General features: G+C 37.5%; 1 protein-coding gene and 1 long non-coding RNA gene across 2 annotated transcripts; both read left to right on the forward strand.

The window, feature by feature from the left end:
• The first annotated feature begins 329 nt into the window (after positions 1 to 329).
• Positions 330 to 2,314, forward strand: LOC127864639 (uncharacterized). Its single transcript, XR_008042165.1, has 2 exons — positions 330 to 751; positions 1,571 to 2,314. It is a non-coding gene; the product is annotated as an uncharacterized LOC127864639 (long non-coding RNA).
• Positions 2,315 to 9,184: 6,870 nt separating this feature from the next.
• On the forward strand, positions 9,185 to 18,825 carry LOC127864630 (fucolectin-like). The gene is made up of 4 exons (XM_052404484.1): positions 9,185 to 10,687; positions 12,305 to 12,520; positions 14,838 to 15,056; positions 15,342 to 18,825. Exons 1-4 carry the CDS (start codon positions 10,624 to 10,626, stop codon positions 15,602 to 15,604), a joined length of 762 nt encoding a protein of 253 aa, XP_052260444.1. The 5' UTR covers positions 9,185 to 10,623; the 3' UTR covers positions 15,605 to 18,825.
• The last annotated feature ends 1,272 nt before the right edge of the window (positions 18,826 to 20,097 follow it).

Genomic DNA, 20,097 nt, shown 5'->3' on the forward strand with positions numbered 1-20,097 from the left:
CCCCTCGCACCTGAACATTCACATGCAATAAGATAGTGCCCCCCTCACACATGAACATTCACATGCAGTAATTAAGCGCCGCCCCGCCCCGCCCCCTCGCACCTGAACATTCACATGCAGTAATTAAGCGCCGCCCCGCCCCGCCCCATCGCACCTGAACATTCACATGCAGTGAGATAGTGCCCCCCCCCCCTCACAGCTGAACATTCACATGCAGTAAGATAGTGCCGTCCCCTCACACCTGAACATTCACATGCAGTAATTAAGCGCCGCCCCGCTCCCCTCACATCTGAATATTCACATGCAGTAAGATAGTGCCCCACCCCCCCACCCCTCACACCTGAACATTCACATGCAGTTAGAATTTAGAAAGTGCCGACCCCCTCGCAGCGGAACAATCACATGCTCTGTTCCTGTTTAAACACTTGCAAGGTCTGCAATAAGTTGGTAGCGTCCCCCTCTCACCAGAACATCCACAAACTGTGTGTTTGATTCAACAGGTCGTTACACTTGCAAGGTCTACAGAAAAATATATGCATATTTAATACTCGTTGTTCTTGCTTCAACAGGTCGTCACAAGTGCAAGGTCTGCAGCAAGATTGTACCGTCCCCCTCACACCTGAACATTCACATGCGGGTCCATACCGGAGAGAGGCCGTACGAATGTCACGTGTGTGGCAGCAGATTCAACCAAAAGAGCAACATGATGTCACATATAAGATCGAAGCATAAGCAGTGACGTAAAACATATGTAATTAAAGCATAGACAGGGACATAACGTATGTGGCTGGCGCCTGTTTTTATCCCATATTTATTAAAGCATAGGCAGTGACATATTCCGTCTTACTTACGTCCGTATAAAGAAGACATTCCATATACGATAAAAGCATAGGCAGTGACATATTCCATATGGCTGTAGCCTAATATAAGACTTCTTTGAAATTAGAATCATCCCGTATGAGATTAAAGTATAGGCAGTGACATAATGTATATGGCTGACGCCAGTTTGAAGACCTTTTTGACCACAGCAAGCTGTTTCATACAGCTATATTGAATATATTACGACAGTCCAGTGGCAAAATACAAATGGCTGACGCCTGTTTATAGAAGACGTCTTTGACCGCAGCAAGCCGTTTCATACAGTAATTCTGTTTAGAATCAGACGTTACGACACTGACCGTGACCAACCAGTTTTATGGACTTAATCGGGCAAATCGTTTAAGGAAACTGTATACCATAAATACCAGATCAAAGCATAGTTAGTGGCATAACAAATAAGATACTTTATGAAGGAATGTATTCAAACGACATAAAGTTGACCAACTAATGGAAACAATGTTAAGTTTTATGAAAAGTAATGCTTCGTAGTGTAAACATATAGCTTAACGCTGTGAAATAAAATTGTCTCAAGGAGAAAGTTTACATACAGTTAATGCATGTTAACCAATTTTATAAAAACACATACACTAACATCATCGTTGATATGTAGTATTGCATAAATATGTTCTTCTTGAAAGAACCCTTTTGCCATGACTAATAAAGGCTATATAAGGGTTTCGTGTATCTTCAGACCCAGGGGAGCGGACTGTTGAATGCCCAGTGTGCGGAAAGTTGTTCAAGAACAACTGGTTTCTCAACCGTCACATACGCGTACATACAGGGGAAAAACCTTACGAGTGTGTTGTATGCCACAAACGGTTCAACCAGAAAGGCAGCATGAAGTCTCACTGCCTCGCTGTTCATCCTGAGATCTATGGTTTGGACCAAACATAACCTCAAAGTCCTGCTCAGCATTCGACCTCTCTATAATTAACCTGAGCCGAGCCCTCGGATTAACGGGGTTTAATGCATGCGCGCAAAGTGTCGTCCCAGATTAGCCTGTGCGGTCCACAAATGCTTATGAGGGTTTTAAAGGAATATCTCTTAAACAAAGAAAATCCAGTCTGGTCGGAAAGAATCGTACACGATACCTCTGCGGTCCGCTAGGGCTTGACAGGTACGACAGTTTTCGCTTTGTGGAATATTTTGTTTAAAGGAATATATCTTCTAAATCAAGTCTGGTCGGAAAAAGTCGTCCCTGTTTAGCCTTTAAGAACTACACTGGCTAATCTAGGGCGACACTTAACTCACATGCATAAAATCCAGTATTTTTACATAATGATTCAAGTATTTACTAAAATGTAAGAGCTTAAAGATCAACAGAAATGGTAAACTTTAAACTTGGATGGTTGTAAGGCCGCTCGTGTTACATTGAATATGCTTTGCAGGGGCAAAATAACCGTTTACGCTTTGAAATAAAATGTGCGCAATCAGACCTTCTTTTTTGTAATCTGAAGATAATATAATATATAATCTAAAGATCTGCCATCCGTCTATTCATTCAATCAGTCAGTGCGAACAATTGCTATTTTTCAAGAAGATATTTGGATGAAACTGGTTTTCATCGACCTTTTGCTCGTTTGTTTAGTGCCCTAAAAGTAAAAGCTTTAAGTCATACGAATTAACACACCTTTATAGTGCAATAATTCCAGAAGTATTACGTGAAAGCGTCTCTCGAAACAAGATCACTTGTGAAATAGAGCGAGGTCAGTTACGAACCCATGGTCACGAGTTTAATACTCTTTATAAAGGACCACAACCTGATGTCACATGCTAAATATAAATGCTGTGGTTTCAGAGAATCTTTGTTTTAACCCTTTCAGTGCTGGAACCGAATTTTTAAGGCCTTTGCAAACAGTTTGGATCCAGATGAGACGCCACAGAACGTGGTGTCTCATCAAGATCCAAACTGTTTGCTATTCTGATAGTATTCTTTGAAAAAAAATCGAAGAAAATGCTATTTTTAGAAATTCAGCAGACGACATTTTAGCAGACGACAAATTTCCCAGCATGCAAAGAGTTAAGTTTGTTTGCTCTATAATAAAAGATAAAGCATTTTATCCCCACACCTCCATGAACAATGGTATGTGGCCATGTTTTACCCTTAAACGCATGATTTAAACAAAGGAAGTAAAGGACCACTAAACAATGTTTTTTACACAAACCTCGACCACCAGGAGGCTGGGCAGTTTTCCATTTATGGTTATAGTTTAACATGTTTAATATTCAACTTAATATTGTTCCCAATCATCATGAAACTTGATCAGAACATTTGTTCTAATGATATCTTTTCGGATTTCCCCTTTTGAAGAAAAGGGGGCATATAGTTTTCGCACTGTCCGTCTGTCAGCCTGTCAGTCTGTCTGTCTGTCTGTCTGTCTGTCTGTCTGTCACACTTTTCATGTCCGCTCTCTATTTCAAATACATTTCATCCGATCTTTACCAAACTTGGTCAGAAGTTGCATCTAGACAATATCTAGGTGAAGTTCGAATATGGGTCATGCCGGGTCAAAAACTAGGTCACGGGGTCACTTACTGCATTTCAAGTATTGAGCATGGTAAAATGTTCATACGTTCTATCAAAGCGTTTATAGGGGGCATGTGTCATCCTATGGGGACAGCTGTTGTTTCAACTCATCTTGCAAATATGTTAAACGTTTGATAAGTTACAACAAAATGGTATGCATTTTCAAACACAAGAACAATTCAAATCATACGGTTTAATTTAAACATTGGATCTGCAAACATAAAGGTAATATAAACGAGTATTTGCGCAAACAGTTAATGGGAACAATAAATGGCGATGTTCATAAGTACTAAACCTTTCGGCACAAGAACGGCATTATAATGTGTGCGGTTCTGTCTGATTAATTTATATCTTCATTCGGGTCAAGAGATTTGATAACATATACTAAAAGGGCTCCTCTGCTACCCCTTCACTAATCCACGCCAATGGATGCTTCACAACCTAAACTGGAAATTAACAAAATATATATGAGCCATGCTAGATGTTAAAAAGGGGATTTAATGCATGTGCGTTAAGTGTCGTCCCAGATTAGCCTTTGCAGTCAGCGCAGACTAATCTGGGAAGACACTTTCCGCTGTTATGATATTTTTCGTTTCAAGATAGTCTTTTCTTAGCAAATATCAAGTTTTTGCGAAAAGTGTCGTCCCTGATTAGCCTTTTCGGACAACACAGGCTAATCTGGGACGACACTTTACGTCCATGCATTAAACCCCCTTTTCACAGAACACGGCTCATATGTAGTGAAGCCACACTGGTGGAATTAGAAAACTGGACCATGTCGGCCGTCGTGATCTGCTTGACATGTTTCACTTACATCAACGATCAACTTGACCTGTTCATTTATACTAATCGCCACAACGACGAATTCGTGATGTACAGTTTGCCGGTGCCTCTGTAAGTTGTCCTCCCTGCTAAAACACTTGCCACAGGTCCTACACTGGTATGGTTTCTCCCCCGTGTGCGTCCGGATGTGGAGCGTGAGCCGCTGCTTGTCGTAAAACGCTTTTCGGCTGTAAAAACACGCATGCCGCATGAGTTGACCCATCGCGGTGACATCCGCTACAAAGAACAAAGAAATTTACACATTGAAAGGGACTGGGTGAATAATAAGAAATACATTTATTAAGCATAAAATGATTTTGATTGATAATTACAAAAAAATAAGTCAATGTATATCGGCTAAATGAAGAGCCCGTATTTGTAATCAAACTGTCTGTTTACTATGCGCCATTTATTACTTGTTAAACGGGTAACTACCACTTTAAGCTTCATCTGCCACATAATTATGAACCCAAATATACACGCCAACTGTATTGTATATCTCTACCACACTCGCAGTCAAACGGTTCATGTCTACTGCAATATCAGGCCCAAACCGTATATCAACAACTGTATCAGTCAATTTCATACATACCGCATTAAGTACAACGGTGTGCTAGTATTTCTAGCTTGTCATTTTAATTCTTGTTATGTTTTACATGTTAAGTCGATCTGTTTATACCAAACACTATATCAGGTCCTCTGCAAGTATTGCTAGGATCCATTCCGCGCGTTTGCACAAATGACTTAATAAACGGGTTTCCATTAAACCCAAACCGAATAACTTTTCAACGTTTTTTTTATTCTCCAGCAAGAAATGCAACTAAACGCAATATTAATGTCTTAATATAAATTTATATATATGTATTTACTACGCTTACTCTACATGTATGTTTCAAGCCTTTATTTTATTAACAATTTATTTGTTCATTATTATTGCCTACTCAAATGTCTCAATAAAAGTTGTATGAAAGATGTACTCAAAGATGGAATTTTTGATATGAGAAAATCTCAGCTATATATAGTACTTTCGAATGTACACTTTGCCTTATGCCGGGCGCATTGGCACACTGCGCCTTGTGCCGGGCGCATGACACAGGGCGCCCGACACACGACACGCACTGCCTGCCACAACAAATTTTGCACCGGGCGCAGATATCACTGTGCCATTAACAGGTGCGCAGAAGGGATGCCAAAACATACAAGTTCTAGGGAAGATTAACTAATACAATACAATATTAAATAACAGCAATAACATTAGACAATATAAACACCTCAAAAGAGCGTTTTCACCCATTTCAATTTAAATACATTTCATAAGAAATACTTGAAAACCAATGAACAACGCTATCTAGCTTGTAGACTTAGCTGACTGTAAAGTGGTAACGAGCGTGTTAAGCTTTAGATGGAAAAATCCGTGGAATACGCCTGCTTTAAGTGGTAACATTTACCAAAAATATCAAAAGTAGCACTTTTAATTGATATACATAGATAATATTTTAATTGACTGACGAAGAAAGTTATGCCTTAAGAAACAAATGTATGCCTTGCCAATGGGAAGTAAATACAAGCAATTTAAAAAATGGAATAAACACACCAAACGGATTTTAGCCTGTATATGGTATTCTATTGACTAGTAATTATGTATTTAATTGGTCAGCAATAATTATTATGTGGCCAGGCTAGACTGGACAACAATTTAGAAGAACAGTTAATAATGCCACTAGAAATTAAGGTAAGAACTAAACAATTCATAAAAATAGCTTACATCAATAAAGTAGACTGATTGACATTGGGGTCCAACATCACCCCCGTCTTTTATGGCAAACTCCTGTTGCCGTATAAACAAAAAATTCGAGGACATTATTATAGAACCAATTAGAACACTTAAAGTGTTAGCACTTAAATGAGCATATACGGTATCAGTTTTCTAAAAAAAGTAATGTTACATAAAAGTCCAATTACGATAACTTCTTCCGGGCTTTTACAATCCGTTTCGGAAGGTTAGTACCCATATATGGCTTTAACAACGGTATCTTAGTGGTTCAGGGCCATTCCTACCCATCTGCATTCTGAAATTTCCTGTATACACTTCAGCTGTCGCATGAAATAGGTCATTCAATGTTTTCTTCTGTTTTTCCTTTCCTACTGTCGATCTTCTATATTAATCGCGTTGGTGATTATTTTACACTCTTCTGCTTCTTCATATACTTTGCTCACGGCAGCCTCAGCAGACACATTTATGCTCCTTACCGACACTTTTTTTAACCTTTTTTGACACGGCATCAATAACCACCCCAGCAATATTTTCAACTACTTCAGCTTTCCCTATGAGCGTACTTTGTCGCAATATTTCGTCTTGCGAGAAAGGATCAACACGTGAACCCTACACATGGGCTTCGTATTCAAGTTTACAAGTGTTGCCGCCATCAACAGCTGGTGGGTATCTTCTAAGGATTTAGTTGATTCGTCCACATAATATCCCACTCGTTTTTCACCGCCTTCTTGTCTTTCTACATTAACATCATTGACAATCTCCGCTCCTCCGAGTACTGTTTCATCATCAGCTACCGGTACATTTCTGACCGTTTCATTTATCACCTTATTTACACGCGGTTTTTCGACGCCATTCAGAACCAGCATGTTCCTACTCAACAGGATGTCAACAGGACCAATATCTTTTGATCCAAGCACATCATACCCCAATAGGACGTCGTCGTCCATATCCGCCATAACTGCTTCACGCTCCAACGTGACTGGTTCAATATCGAGCCAAAACACACCCATACCTAACTCCTTTATAGGTGCTCCATTGGGTCCAACACGGTTCACAGACCCCTGCAATTTTGGCTGATCTCGAGTTTCCATCCTCTTGAAGACGTTCATCGATATGATGGTTTCGTTTCCCCCGTATCCGCGGTAAATACAACCGGTACGCCTTTCACATACCCTTCAACAAAGCATCCATCGATACGCTGATTTCTACCCGATACCCTTTTGGCAATCTAAATATATCCGTATGTTCAAGTGCTTTTGTTGCTCGCCACTGGCAGGCTAATTGGCATCGACATTCTGTTTTTGTTATCTATAGTTAGTCCTCGCGACATTTTCTCTACATGGACCACCCTCTGGCAGCAAAAGTCGGTCCTTGGATGTTTAAATGTCCATCATTTATAGTTTCGGCTTTGTGCAAAACATCATTTGCCTTGTCTGGGCATTCTCTAGCATAACGCATTAGCTTATGGCAGTGAAAACACTCCTCGTTACGCTTTCCGGCCACTGATCTTCTTTCGCGCTCTAATTTCTCAACTCTGTCCATTAAAGCGTTTAGTTAATAGTTACGTTGCTTCTCATCTTAAAATCCACTTTGAGCTGGGTTTATACCAACTTTGCTTTTAAATCTATCATTTCCATATCGGTTCCGGTACATCGGCTCACTATCTCGAGCGCGTTGATTTGTGCGGACGTCGAAATTTTCACTGGTCCCGAAGTTACCCGTCTTGCATGATGTTTTCCATTGCTGTCGCCCCTGCCAGAACATCGAATCTGAACGTAATTAACAACATAATACACCGCTTCACCTTTGTTCTTTAGCCCTTTGTGGAATTCTATTTCACATTTTAACCCTTCGATATTTAGTCCGTCTAAAAACTTCCGTACACGATCTTCATCTCTTGTGCGCCTATCTATATAACTATGCGCCTTGTCATATAACCGCTTTAAGTCAGAGGCATAATCTTTCATGCTTTCTCCATGTCGCTGGAATCTCCTACTGAGTTTTGTCGCAAACGCCCCCTGTGTCTCTGTTACCCGAACCCGAATGTTCAGTTCAACAACGAGGTCCTGGTAGTCGTTGAAGTTGTAGGGAGAAAGCTGTGTGAACACGAACTGTGCTGCTTCGCCTTCCAGTCTTTGCAACAGCTGCTTCAGCCTTTCTTCGTAATCCCAGCGGTACCGTATCGCTATCGTTTCAGATTGTGCTATCCAGGTTGCCCACTGCTCCTTTCCAGAGAACGACGGCAACTTCACCGGAAGTGGTTTCGGTCCCATCGACGGCGATAATTCATTCCCGAAAGTGTTGGCATACTATTGTCGACGTCTCGCATTCATTGCAAAGCGGACCATGTCCAAACCTATATCGACCCGTGGTGTATCACGCGTAGACAACATTTCACGCATGTCACGTTGTTTCCAAGTATAACAACGATCCGGAATAGGCCAGCCCGACTCATTTCTGCCGAATCCTACGTGGTCATTTTGCTCACCGTAGCTTTTGTTCGGCGTCGTTGCTTTACGCGATTCGCAAGTACTATATGCACACTCATCAACGCTATCTCACGCTACAAACATGGATCAGGAAGCTAGTGTAGAATTATTTTAAACAAATATGGAATGTGACAATCTTATTTTGTTCGTCGCGATAAGACCACTGTGTAGTAAGAATCGCAAGAGTTAATAATTGTTATGACATACTAAAGTATATTATGGTCGAACGTATACACATAACAAAATGAAAAAGATAGTTTGTCAGTTATACATAGTATGGCTACAGTTTGATCGCATCGCATTGGAATGCCTAGAAATACGGTATTATTTGTAAGAATTTACATGGTGTAATAATATTTTATTCAATCATGCATAGCAACGTAAACTTACATTCAGTATCTATACTTCATTTAGTCCACTCTGCCGCATTGTATCTCTGACCTTGTGGCACTATTCTGTCTGTTCGTACAAAGAAGAGGATGGGAGCTCATTGACAGGTACAACGGGATGTTACAAGTTCAATACATTTTTGAAAAAAATGCCAAAATATGTTGACAGTTCCCTTAAAAACGTAGATGGGAACGAAATGTTAATTATTAAATTAATTTCACTTATTTCATATATGCCAGCATTTCAGCAAATTCCAATAAATATGTTTTTTGCTATTTTTTTGCATATTCAGTTACTTTTTTACAACGTGAATCTCGTCGTATTTGATTTCGAGATAGCATACTTGTTCTACGTATTTATTAATGGGGTACGTTTCTTTAATTAGTTTTAACGGATAAATAATTGGCTTGTTTTTTGCAGAAGACTGTCGATTTTGTTCAGGTCTGTAATATCGTTGAATTTTGTGGCGGTAAATATTTAGGCGGTATGTGAGGGGTCAAATTACAGAATTTTGATATTAATCTGCAATTTATTTAGCAGATTATTTGAAAAAAAAATATTTTGAATAAGGATTAAAAACTTCAGAGCGTGTACTCCAAACTATAGCGTGTTTGTCATATTTTGCGTATGTAACGAAGTCGGTAAATATAACAACAACAGCAACAACAACTCATCGACATCATATTGTTGTTCATCTCTGCTTTAATGAAAATGGAGCGATCGTAACAGTATAAAGAAAAGCAACAAAACAAGAAAAACAATGATGTAACTTAGACCTTAGTTTCCGAATGGAAAGGTCGTTCAGTCCCGTAATAGTTATGATGTACTGATAACAATAATTAAAACAAGAACAAAAAATAAATATCTAGCCAATCAGAAATAACATTTACATCCTCACAAAATACCAAGCTCCCTTGATACATATTTCTGATTTTCCGATTGATATGGGGTGTTTTGCAATATTTCACCACTTCTTGTGTCATGTATGTGTATTTATTCTAAAACACAACAACGCTGCTTTTCTTTTTTTATAGTCTTTTATATTTTCATTTTGTCAATGGTTTCTTTAATATTGACTTCAGCAGAAACTTTTCTGTATCTTGCCAATGGACTTCAACGCCGTCGCGCTTTCGTTATACATTACCTGTGATCTCGGGTCGTTTTATCCAGTACAACAATGACTGTCTGTATTGTATAAATACTCAATTGTCTTTGTTCTATTATTTTGCTCAAACTGAACACATAGTGACTATTTTACCTTGCAAAATGTGATCAATCCAGTTTCACTTTCGTTTCGGATAATTTTGTGACCATCGTTAATTCATTTTCAAAAGTGGTCGATGATAACGTAAAATAGCATTAAAAAGGTATATTAGGTCAAAGTGCACAACACCTAAACATTGACATAGTAATTTTCATCAAACTTTTGGCAGAAAGATTGGCGCTAGTTTAACGCGCTTCGTATTCAGTCTAATAAAAAAAACGGATCACTCGTTGGTTGTATCAAGGAAATATGACTCCCAATAGACACGAGATCTATCTTACGGAGGATTCCGGAGATTATCGATGTATCACGGTTGAATATACCCGAGATTTATCTTAAGGAGGAGTTCACAGATTATCGATGTATACGATTGGTTGGATCCTGAAGCGTCGTCAACGCTGTATCAGACACAAATACTTTGAAGTCTATGCCAACCATTTGCAAATAGATACTTGTGCTGCTGTGGTAAGGACGTAAAATGGAAGGCTGGCATATTGTTATGTTTTCTGTTGTTCAAGTGTTCCTTCATTTGCAGACTTCAGGTAAGATTTATGTTTTTTGTATCCTTGCTAAACCAAAGTTATAATTTCAATTAATTAAAATAATATATTTTATTCTGAGAAAGCATTTACAATTAGGCGAATAATATTATGAAATCGCTTGAGTCGTCATAAAGGCTATCAATTAACGATAATATGTTAACACAGTATGCGTACACTCTTCTCTTATATGTACATGTACAGTTGTGTTTAACTTTAACAATATTGTTTAGTATGTGTATGACACGATCGGCAAATTTGACCTTACGATTATCGTCCAGAGAAGTGAACATTTCAAATTGACTGTGCCTTCTTTATGGGCCCTATGTTGGTTTCGATTTAATGTTAAAAGTGTATATATAAACACACGCACGGAGATGTAATAATTACGGTGGCACTAAGATGACATCACCGTTAAAAATAAAAGAAGTCGGGAAAACACAAGTTCTGTTTTCACGTCTTCAAAAAAAAATAACTCTGGGAAAACACAAGTCTGTTTTCACGAGTTAATTTGTTTTTGGACTCGAGAAAACAGATGTTCTGTTTTACCGAGTTAATTATTTTTTTGGAGATGGAAAAAAGACAATCGCTATATTGTGATAATCGGCCAATCACAGACGCGGATTATACATGTATTGAGGGAACAAGATACTATCTTGTTCCCTCAAATTATTCGGCTTATCAGAATCCTTGTATTTGATCATCCATTAAATTCACTGTGTTTAAAATTTTGTGAAAATGACAGATCGAGATGAACTAATACGGGGCTATTTCAATGAATTGGAGCTGACTTTTAAATTTAGAAGTAGTGTTGTCCTTGGTAGAATTGTCTTTGACCGCTGCTTAAACTTGTGGATACTAGGGACGTTTTCATTGGCTGATTATTTTTAGGGAACAAGATAGTATCTTGTTCCCTCAATATAATCCTCGTCAATGATTGGCCGATTATCGTGTGCGCACAATAAAGCGATTGTGTTTACCCGTCTCCAAAAAAAAGTAACTCGAAAAAACAGAACATCTGTTTTCCCGTCTCCAAAAAAAAAATAACTCGGGGGAAACACAAAATAAGTATTTTTTTACGAGTTAATTTTTTTGGGGGACGGGAAAACAGAACTTGTGTTTCCCGACTTCTTTTTTTTTGAGCGGTAATGTCATCTTAGTGCCACCGTAAATAACAGTAAAAATAGTGTGCATATTCTGAAATAAAAACATCAATGTGATATATGGGTATTTTCGTTTGCCTAAATATGATCGTTACTTGTGGAGGAAATCCTGATCACTAAAGATATTAAGACAACTCAGTGAGTTGCTTACATTAAGGTAACTAGACTATCATTTATGTTGTATCGCATTAAGATCAACCTTTCGATAGATTTGTCCTTTAAAATAACTGATATATGATTGATGCACGCACCCAAACGGGCGCGGACGGACGACGTAAAACGTGTGATCTAAAAAAACACTACGAGTAATACGTGAGGCTGGCTTGTTTGTTCACCTTTGTCTTATTTTCAAGGAGGCGAACGTAAATGATGCACAGGTAGGATTTAGGCGATATTTCAATGTCTATAAAGTAAATATGGCGACATATATGTTCACCCACTTTTGTTTATTAAACAGCCGCTGTTAACGTTGCCCTTGGTAAGCCTGCCTACCAGACGGATGTTGAGGGCAGCTATACCGCGGGCTGTGCCGTTGACGGGAACACGTCACCGAATTTGATTACGAGTAGGTCGTGCGCACATACAAACTCGTACAACACCTCATGGTGGGTTAATCTCCAGCAGATATTCCTCATCAGAAGTGTCAAGATTTTCAACAGGAATGATTGTTGTGGTAAGCGTGTTTCTTTAATTTTGTAAAATTTGTGTTGTGCTTACTCGTTCGTTGTGTGGAAAAGCGTTATAGTCAGTATATTTATGTAGTTAGAGAATTTAAGACCATTCTTTAGTCGCATAAAAATTATGGTCTATGATAGAATTTTTCGTATGAAAATCCTATTTATGTTTTGGAAAAAATACCGTTGTTGGTTGTGCATGTCTACACACACCTCTGCTTCTGCATATATGCATTGAATTAGACACATCCAGTTTTGGCCAATAAGCAAGAGCTATTGTTATTGTTTATGCAATCGGGCACTTGTTTGGAATACAAGTTTAAATTTATTGTTTTCACATGTATGTACATTGAGTGATACGATTCCCATATTTAGGACTAGTCTATTATTGCGCGGGTCTATACAAACAGCAAAGCTCATGCATAATAAAATGCAGTGAATCAAAATGTGTTCATTTGTGGGGTATTTGCTCATTTTAAAACATTAATGATCAATGAATAGGAAAATCCACAGTTTGAATATTGGATGTTTATTTGGCGCGTTGATATTAAGAAAAGTATTACAAGCATACCTAGGGTACAGGATCACGTGACTGTATGGGGTTCACAAATGGATGTTATTGGATGTAAACACACCGGTAAGTGGTGCTTTTTGTTCAAATAACTTTTTTAAACAATGTTTCTTAAGAATTTCAACTAGTGCTTAAAATACAGTTATGCGGCTTATGACATGTGAAAAATATCAGATTTAATGTTTGTAATAAGCCTGTGGTCTTTACAGCCATTCATATGCACGGTTATGATGCACGCAACATGAAATTTTGGCACCGATTTTAGACGTATTCAATAATAAATTATTAAATCTCAAGAAGAAATCGGCTTAAACTGCAAGACAAACTTTCGTTTATGAACTAAAGATGTTTGCAAACATATTTCAATTAATTTAGATATTTGCAAAGATAAAGTTATAAACGGTGTGTTTTCATTGTGTCCACCCCGTGTGTAAACCCCTGCGAACCCCGTTGATCCTGCACCCTGCATATTGGGCAGAACGAAACTGCAATATTTCGGGCAAAAATAACATTACCCGACCTCAAATTCATATCCTGAATTAACTCACCTTAAAATTAAATAAATGATCAACAAACCAGTATAATGTATACGGACGTTTTGGCACAGCGATTGTAAAGTAAATGTTAGACATGCGATTTCATTAAACGTGCTTCTGATAAAAGTACTAGTAGTTAGAATGCGAGGACATGCATATCTTTTCTTAAAATGTTGGTGCTTAAATTAAGTTGAACTGATAAAATAAAAAAAAAATGAAAGTGCGTATTGTTGGAGTTGAATAGCCAATTGAATCTACACGTTCAGTTATATTCAGGATTTTCATTTTAAATGCGGTTGTGTTGTTGTTTTGATATTATTGTTGCTGCTTGCCTTAATTTTGAGTAAGTTCTTACTCTGACTTAGACTGAACTTAGAAGCCATGTTGTTCAATTTATGTCGCGCGGTTGTATTGTATTCAGATATAGAAAATGCGACCAGTGACCGATAAAAATAATCAATTAGTATAATTTGAAATACAAAAACAATAATACAGCAATTGATGGGACAGGCTTGGGTCCGTTCTTTCCGATAATTGATTGTTACGTTATATAGGATATTAAAAAAAATAATGATGTCAATGGATTTCAATGGTAAAAATGATATGTGCAGCCAATTTGTAAAAAAAAGTAAACTGTTGTATTTATAGACAAACGCACATTGTTGGTAGTTGCATGACAACAGAAGTTAACAGGTTCACTGTCGTTTTAATTTACAGATGTTGTTAGTAGATCACATTCTGCAGATATTAATAACATAATTGACGTCTGTTTAAGATACGAATTATTCCTTATACATGAACCGTCAATGATAAGTATGCTATGTTATAAACGAATTATTAAGATGTCGTTTTATACATATCAACCGTTACATTTCTCAAATACTCCACTGATCAGAAATCTGATGATTTCTGCATGGTAACTATATCAGTTACTGCTTTTTATCATGGCGTATGAATATTTTATGATTTATGCCCTCATCTAGGAAAAAATATCTTTGAACGGTTATGTTCTACATAAATATTCGCATAAGACGAATCTAGGTCATTTTTCTGCTATTGTCATTACACAAACCCGTGGATTGAGGTCTTTTTTTATGTACTTCATGTAACTTAGTGGAAATAAAACAGTCCACTCTGCGTTCCTAATAACCACCGGGTACCTCTCATCACACGGCCGCTAACATGTTCTTTCTTATATATGTATTTCAGGTAAAAGACTTACGAACGTCGAGCTTTACGTCGGGTTTTCAGAGCGCGGCTTTCAATCACGTGAAGGATTCAGACAGGGAGAGGTCGGTCTTTCACACACGTTTGAGCTAGCTACACCGGTGTACGGACAGTGGGTACGAATCACACGTAACCCTCCTTTCGAGGAGCTTACTCTGTGTGAGGTGGAGGTGGAAGGTGTTCCATATTCTGCAGGAAGCGGTATGTTGGACAATGTGTAAATATATAGTTTATTTACAAAACAATATTAGTCTTAGTTTCATATTCAAAACAACAGAAGGTGTATGCAACTGGTCGGCGTTATAGCAGCCTCAGTATGTAAGCCTAAGCCGTTTATGTCAAGTTTCATTTAATAATACATATATTAACTAATCAATGCTTAGATGACAGTAAATAGGACGTAGGACGACCAAATCTTGTTCGTACATGTAGAAACACAGCCCATAATTAATGTTCATAAATGTTTTACATTATCTTATTCTTCAGGCTCTCGTTTCTCGGTCTTTCAAGGATATGTTCACACTGGTACTGCAATCGACGTATCCAAGAAGGTCGGGTCAAAACTCGTCTGCGCATCAATGTGTGTCAAATCAAAGAAATGCATCAGTACCCACTACAACACAGCGACCTTGACCTGCAGCCTGTTCGATTCTCTGGCATTCAAGAAAGGAGACGCCGAAAATGACGTCTGTGCTGTCAACAGTATTGCCATTACAAATAATTCAAGGGCACAGTTGTTTGGGATATAAACAAGAAATCAGACTGTCATGTTTTTCAAAGCCAAGTTAAGCAAATTAGAAACATAAATATATTCCAACAAAAATGCGATATCTATGAACAAAATGAATACAAAGTAAGCTGCACAAATAGGAGACACATCTTATTATACGGACGAAATCATTTGAGTCATTTCAAACAGTCTGCACAGGACAAATGCAACATAAAATAAAACAAAAACAAGTACATGTAGTAGCTACATCTGAAGAAAACAAATAAGCTTTTAATGTGATTCGTTGCTAATAAACAAGTAGGACTATGACAGTCGCGATTAAGTTCATTGGTTTCTTTAACGATAAACAGCGATGTATCAACACGTAATTCTGATAACAAACGAAATAGTGATATCATTGAATACACATTTAATAAAAAATCAAGTGCACCATCCTATATCATGTAGCCCATATTCCTCGTATATCAAGGGCATAGAAATAATCACACAATACACATGTAAGATTCATACATTAACACATGTATTTTATACTCAGAAGAGTAGTTTGTTAGGTTTTTTACTGGCTTATTGAAGAAATGACTAACGAACTATTGTTGTTTTTGTGTTGTTGTTTTCAATTGTTTTTAAGCTTTGCATTAGAGTATAGACATTTGGTCAAAGGCTTGAAAGAAAAGACCACAAGCATTTAAGTAGGTATTATATTCTTTCTTTGTTTCGTCTTTTAATGTGTGTGTGTTTTCATATCAGTAATGGTAAATATCCCAAATAAGTGCGAATCCCAACCTTGATGACTTTTCTACGTGAACGCCCTTATTTTCAGTAATTTTATTAAAGTGTTTACCACACTGTGAATTCTTCGATAGATTGGCGGTATTTTGTAACGATTTTCAGAAAACCCAATGTTTAGAAATTTGCTTGTATCTACCACATACAGATTTTCAAAACAGTTTAATCTTATAAGTCATTGAACGAATCGTGCATAATTTGTGTCAAACAAAAATATAAGAAGGAAAACCGCAATCTAACTAATTAAGCACGCGCGCGAGCTCTCTTCAGCCAATATACCGCATTCAAAACGTCAAGGTTTACATCAGGAATGCATGCAGTAAGTTTGTACTTATATTTATCCACGAAGTGTTTTGTTTCACACTTAAGATTCAAATATGTACCGTAAGCTTTATTTGCAGATCATTTTGTAGTATATTTCTATTTTAAAAATGTGCACTAGCTTTACATGTTGTGTATAATGTTTAAATTTTTCTTACATTGCTAAATTAAAGCTAGAAACATTTCCACTGTGGTCAATGCTCTTTATGTCATTAACTTTGTGAATAGTACAAAAATTGCTTATTCTTTCTTATCTGTGATTGAATTACTGTATTGTGTTATTTTGGTGAGTTTAGCCCACTTGAGTATAAAGCGCTCATGGTGAGCTATTGTGATTACCCTATGTCCGGCATCCGTCGCCGTGCCATGTCCGGTTTGCGTCGTTAACCTTCAGCTCGTTACCTCCCTAGAGGCTACATGTGTCAGCCGATCTTTATGAAACATGGTCATAATGTTTATATAGACAATATGAAGGCCGATTGTGAACCTGGATCATGTGCGTCTAAAACCTTGGGCATCGGGTCAAATTTTAGAAAATCGTGTAACCACTAGAGAGGACATATTTATGCCTCAATCATCTTGATACAACTTGTTCAGAATGTTTATCTTGACGTTTTCTTAACCACGTTTAAATCTGGGTTACGTTCTTCCAGAACCAAGGTCACCAGTTATAATCTTATTAAAACCTTATTTCCATTCTAGAGGCCAGGTTTATGGTTCTTTATGAAACATTGACATATATAGGCTAAGTTTGAATCTATGTTACGTGAGTTAAAAAACTTTGTAAACAGGACAAATCATATAAATATGTTGTAACTACTCTGGAAATTTATTTTTTACTCGATTTGAAACACGTCACAATGTTTATCTCGATATGTATGAATATAGGTTATACGCTTTCGATCACTGGTGATACAAACCTTATTATTACTATAGAAAACATTTATCACTCGATCTTAGTGTTACTTGGACAAATGTTTATCTTTACATTTTGATATGCTGAGTTCAAATCTTGGTTTCGTGTGTCCAAAAACTAGGTCACCGAGTCAAATCTTAGAAAAAACTTGTAACCACTCTGGAGGCCACATTTATAATTCAACCATGATGGAACTTGGGAAAAATGCATATTTCAGCAATACCTAGAACGCGTGTGAATGTGGGTCACATGCAATGAAAAAGCTCACCAAGATAATGTTTATATCATTCTAGGATTAACATTAATGACTAGCTTGCTTACATCGGTGAGATTGTTATCTTGACAATATCTCTTTCAAGTTTGAATCTGAGTCTGATGCGTCTAAAGACTTTGTCACCATGTAAAATGAAAAAAAACGTGTTATCAAACTAAGGCCTCATTCAAGACGCAGTGTATGTTAAGCTTGGTCCGACTGTTTTTCTTGTCAATATGAAGGGCAGGTTTGAAACTGTATGAAGTCTGGTCAAATCATCTACTCATGTCTTTAGCAATGGGTGCGCTTAGCCGCATGTGAGCGCTTAAGGGCCATAATGGCCGTCTTCTCGACTGATTAATTTTTAAGCAGAACATGAACAACCAAGCTATGTAATATGGATCTTTTACAACAAATATTGCTGCTTCTTCCTATATTTGCACGATGATGATCTGAAATATTAACTATATGATGCTATATTCTTAAATCGTATTCTAAAACGAAGGGATGTAGTTGACCCTTGTTCGTAATTTCATTTCATCGTCCCGCAAAGTTGTAACTCAGTTGCTCTGGTCTCCTTCCATTTAGTAATTAAATGGTAATTAAATGGAATGCGTGTTAATTCCCTTTTATTATTGTTTAATTTGAGTTGCAATTGTATGAGGTTAAATTGTATCTACACTTATATGTATCATGAATATTGCTGGGCCAAGTGTGATGTTGAGCGCTGTACAACCGGTTTAACCCCCCAGTGCTTTGCATTGACCGCTCGAATGTGGTGGCCCCAGTTTTATTCTATTATGTGTGTATTGTGCTTTTTTGTACTGTTTGACATTAATCACTTGCGATAAATAAAGGACCACGAAATTGTGTATAAATAAGAATGCAATACTGCACTAGCAGCTGTAGTTTCAATTCTTTATACTGCTTGATGTATTTGTTTGCTTTCTTGTAATAAATTGTGTTGGAAAAAAGGGGGTTTGTCTTTGAGATGATGCGTTACTGTATCGCTTATCACCAACATACATTGGTGCGCAAGTGAATATGCCGGTTAATCAGTTTGAAATTTTTCACTATTCAAGCACCGATACTGTTTGAGAAATGCGCGACACAAAAACTGTGGACGTACATGATTATTATATGCCCTCAATCCTTTCTTAAGAGGGCCCATAAAACACATATTACCACACAGTAGTGCCAGTGCTTTAGAATGACATGTTCACAGATTGACGAAACTACATTTTTAAGTCATTAATTTCACAAGGAAATTATTTGTGTATTAGTACGCCGTTGATGTTTTTTTTTAAATAACCAGTACAATTAATGAACTCAATGATATTTGTGCAAATACCATATGAACATAGGGTCATCGATGCCTCCTGCTTATTATCCACGCACCTTTAAAATAATTATTCGCTTGCGTTCTCCGAAACGTTAAGTGGCGTTCAAATAAAACCTAAAAACAGTATATATTGCAAACATGAATTAAGCACTTACTGCATGGTCGCATATGCTCACCATCAGCATGTATGTTAAATTATTTCTTTTTAGCTCACCTGATTGCTCAGGAGAGCTTTTGTGACCGGTATTTGTCCGTCGTCCGTCCGTCGTCCTTCCGTCCGTCCGTCCACATTTGTTCGTAAACACGCTAGAGGCCACATTTATTGTCCGATCTTCATGAAACTTGGTCAGAAGATTTGTCCCAATGATATCTCGATCGAGATCGAAACTGAGTCATGCTGGGTCAAAAACTAGGTCACTAGGTAAAAAATAAACACCTTGTAAACACTGTAGAAGTCACATTTCATACCCAATCTTCATGTAACTTTGTCAAAATGTTTGCCTTAATGATATGTTGGTTGAGTTCAAAAGTGGTTCCGGTCCGTTGAAAAACATGGCTGCCAGTGGGCGGGGCAGTTTTCCTTATTTGGCTATAGAGAAATCTTGTAAACACTCTAGAAGTCACAATTTTTGCCCAATCATCATGAAAGTTGCTCAAAACATTAGTTTTATTGATATCTCGGACGAGTTTGAAAATGGTCCAGATCGGTAAAAAAAAACATGGCCGCCAGTGGGCGGGGCATTTTTCTCTAAATGTATATAGTGAAAACATGTGAACTCTGTAGAAGTCACATTTTTGGCCCAATTTTAAATGAAATTTGCTCAAAATGTTTGCCTTTATTATATGTTGGTTGAGATAAAATGTGGTTTTGGTCCGTTGAAAAATATGGCCGCC

This window comes from Dreissena polymorpha, chromosome 1 (assembly GCF_020536995.1).
Source record: "Dreissena polymorpha isolate Duluth1 chromosome 1, UMN_Dpol_1.0, whole genome shotgun sequence".
Taxonomy (NCBI): Eukaryota; Metazoa; Mollusca; class Bivalvia; order Myida; family Dreissenidae; genus Dreissena; species Dreissena polymorpha.

Bases quoted from the DNA above. Each gene is read 5' to 3' on its own strand.
- LOC127864630 (XM_052404484.1), top strand. From the start codon at position 10,624: ATGGAAGGCTGGCATATTGTTATGTTTTCTGTTGTTCAAGTGTTCCTT. The intron at 12,521-14,837 runs GTAAGCGTGTTT...TATGTATTTCAG, and splicing joins CAACAGGAATGATTGTTGTG to GTAAAAGACTTACGAACGTC. The intron at 15,057-15,341 runs GTATGTTGGACA...CTTATTCTTCAG, and splicing joins TCCATATTCTGCAGGAAGCG to GCTCTCGTTTCTCGGTCTTT.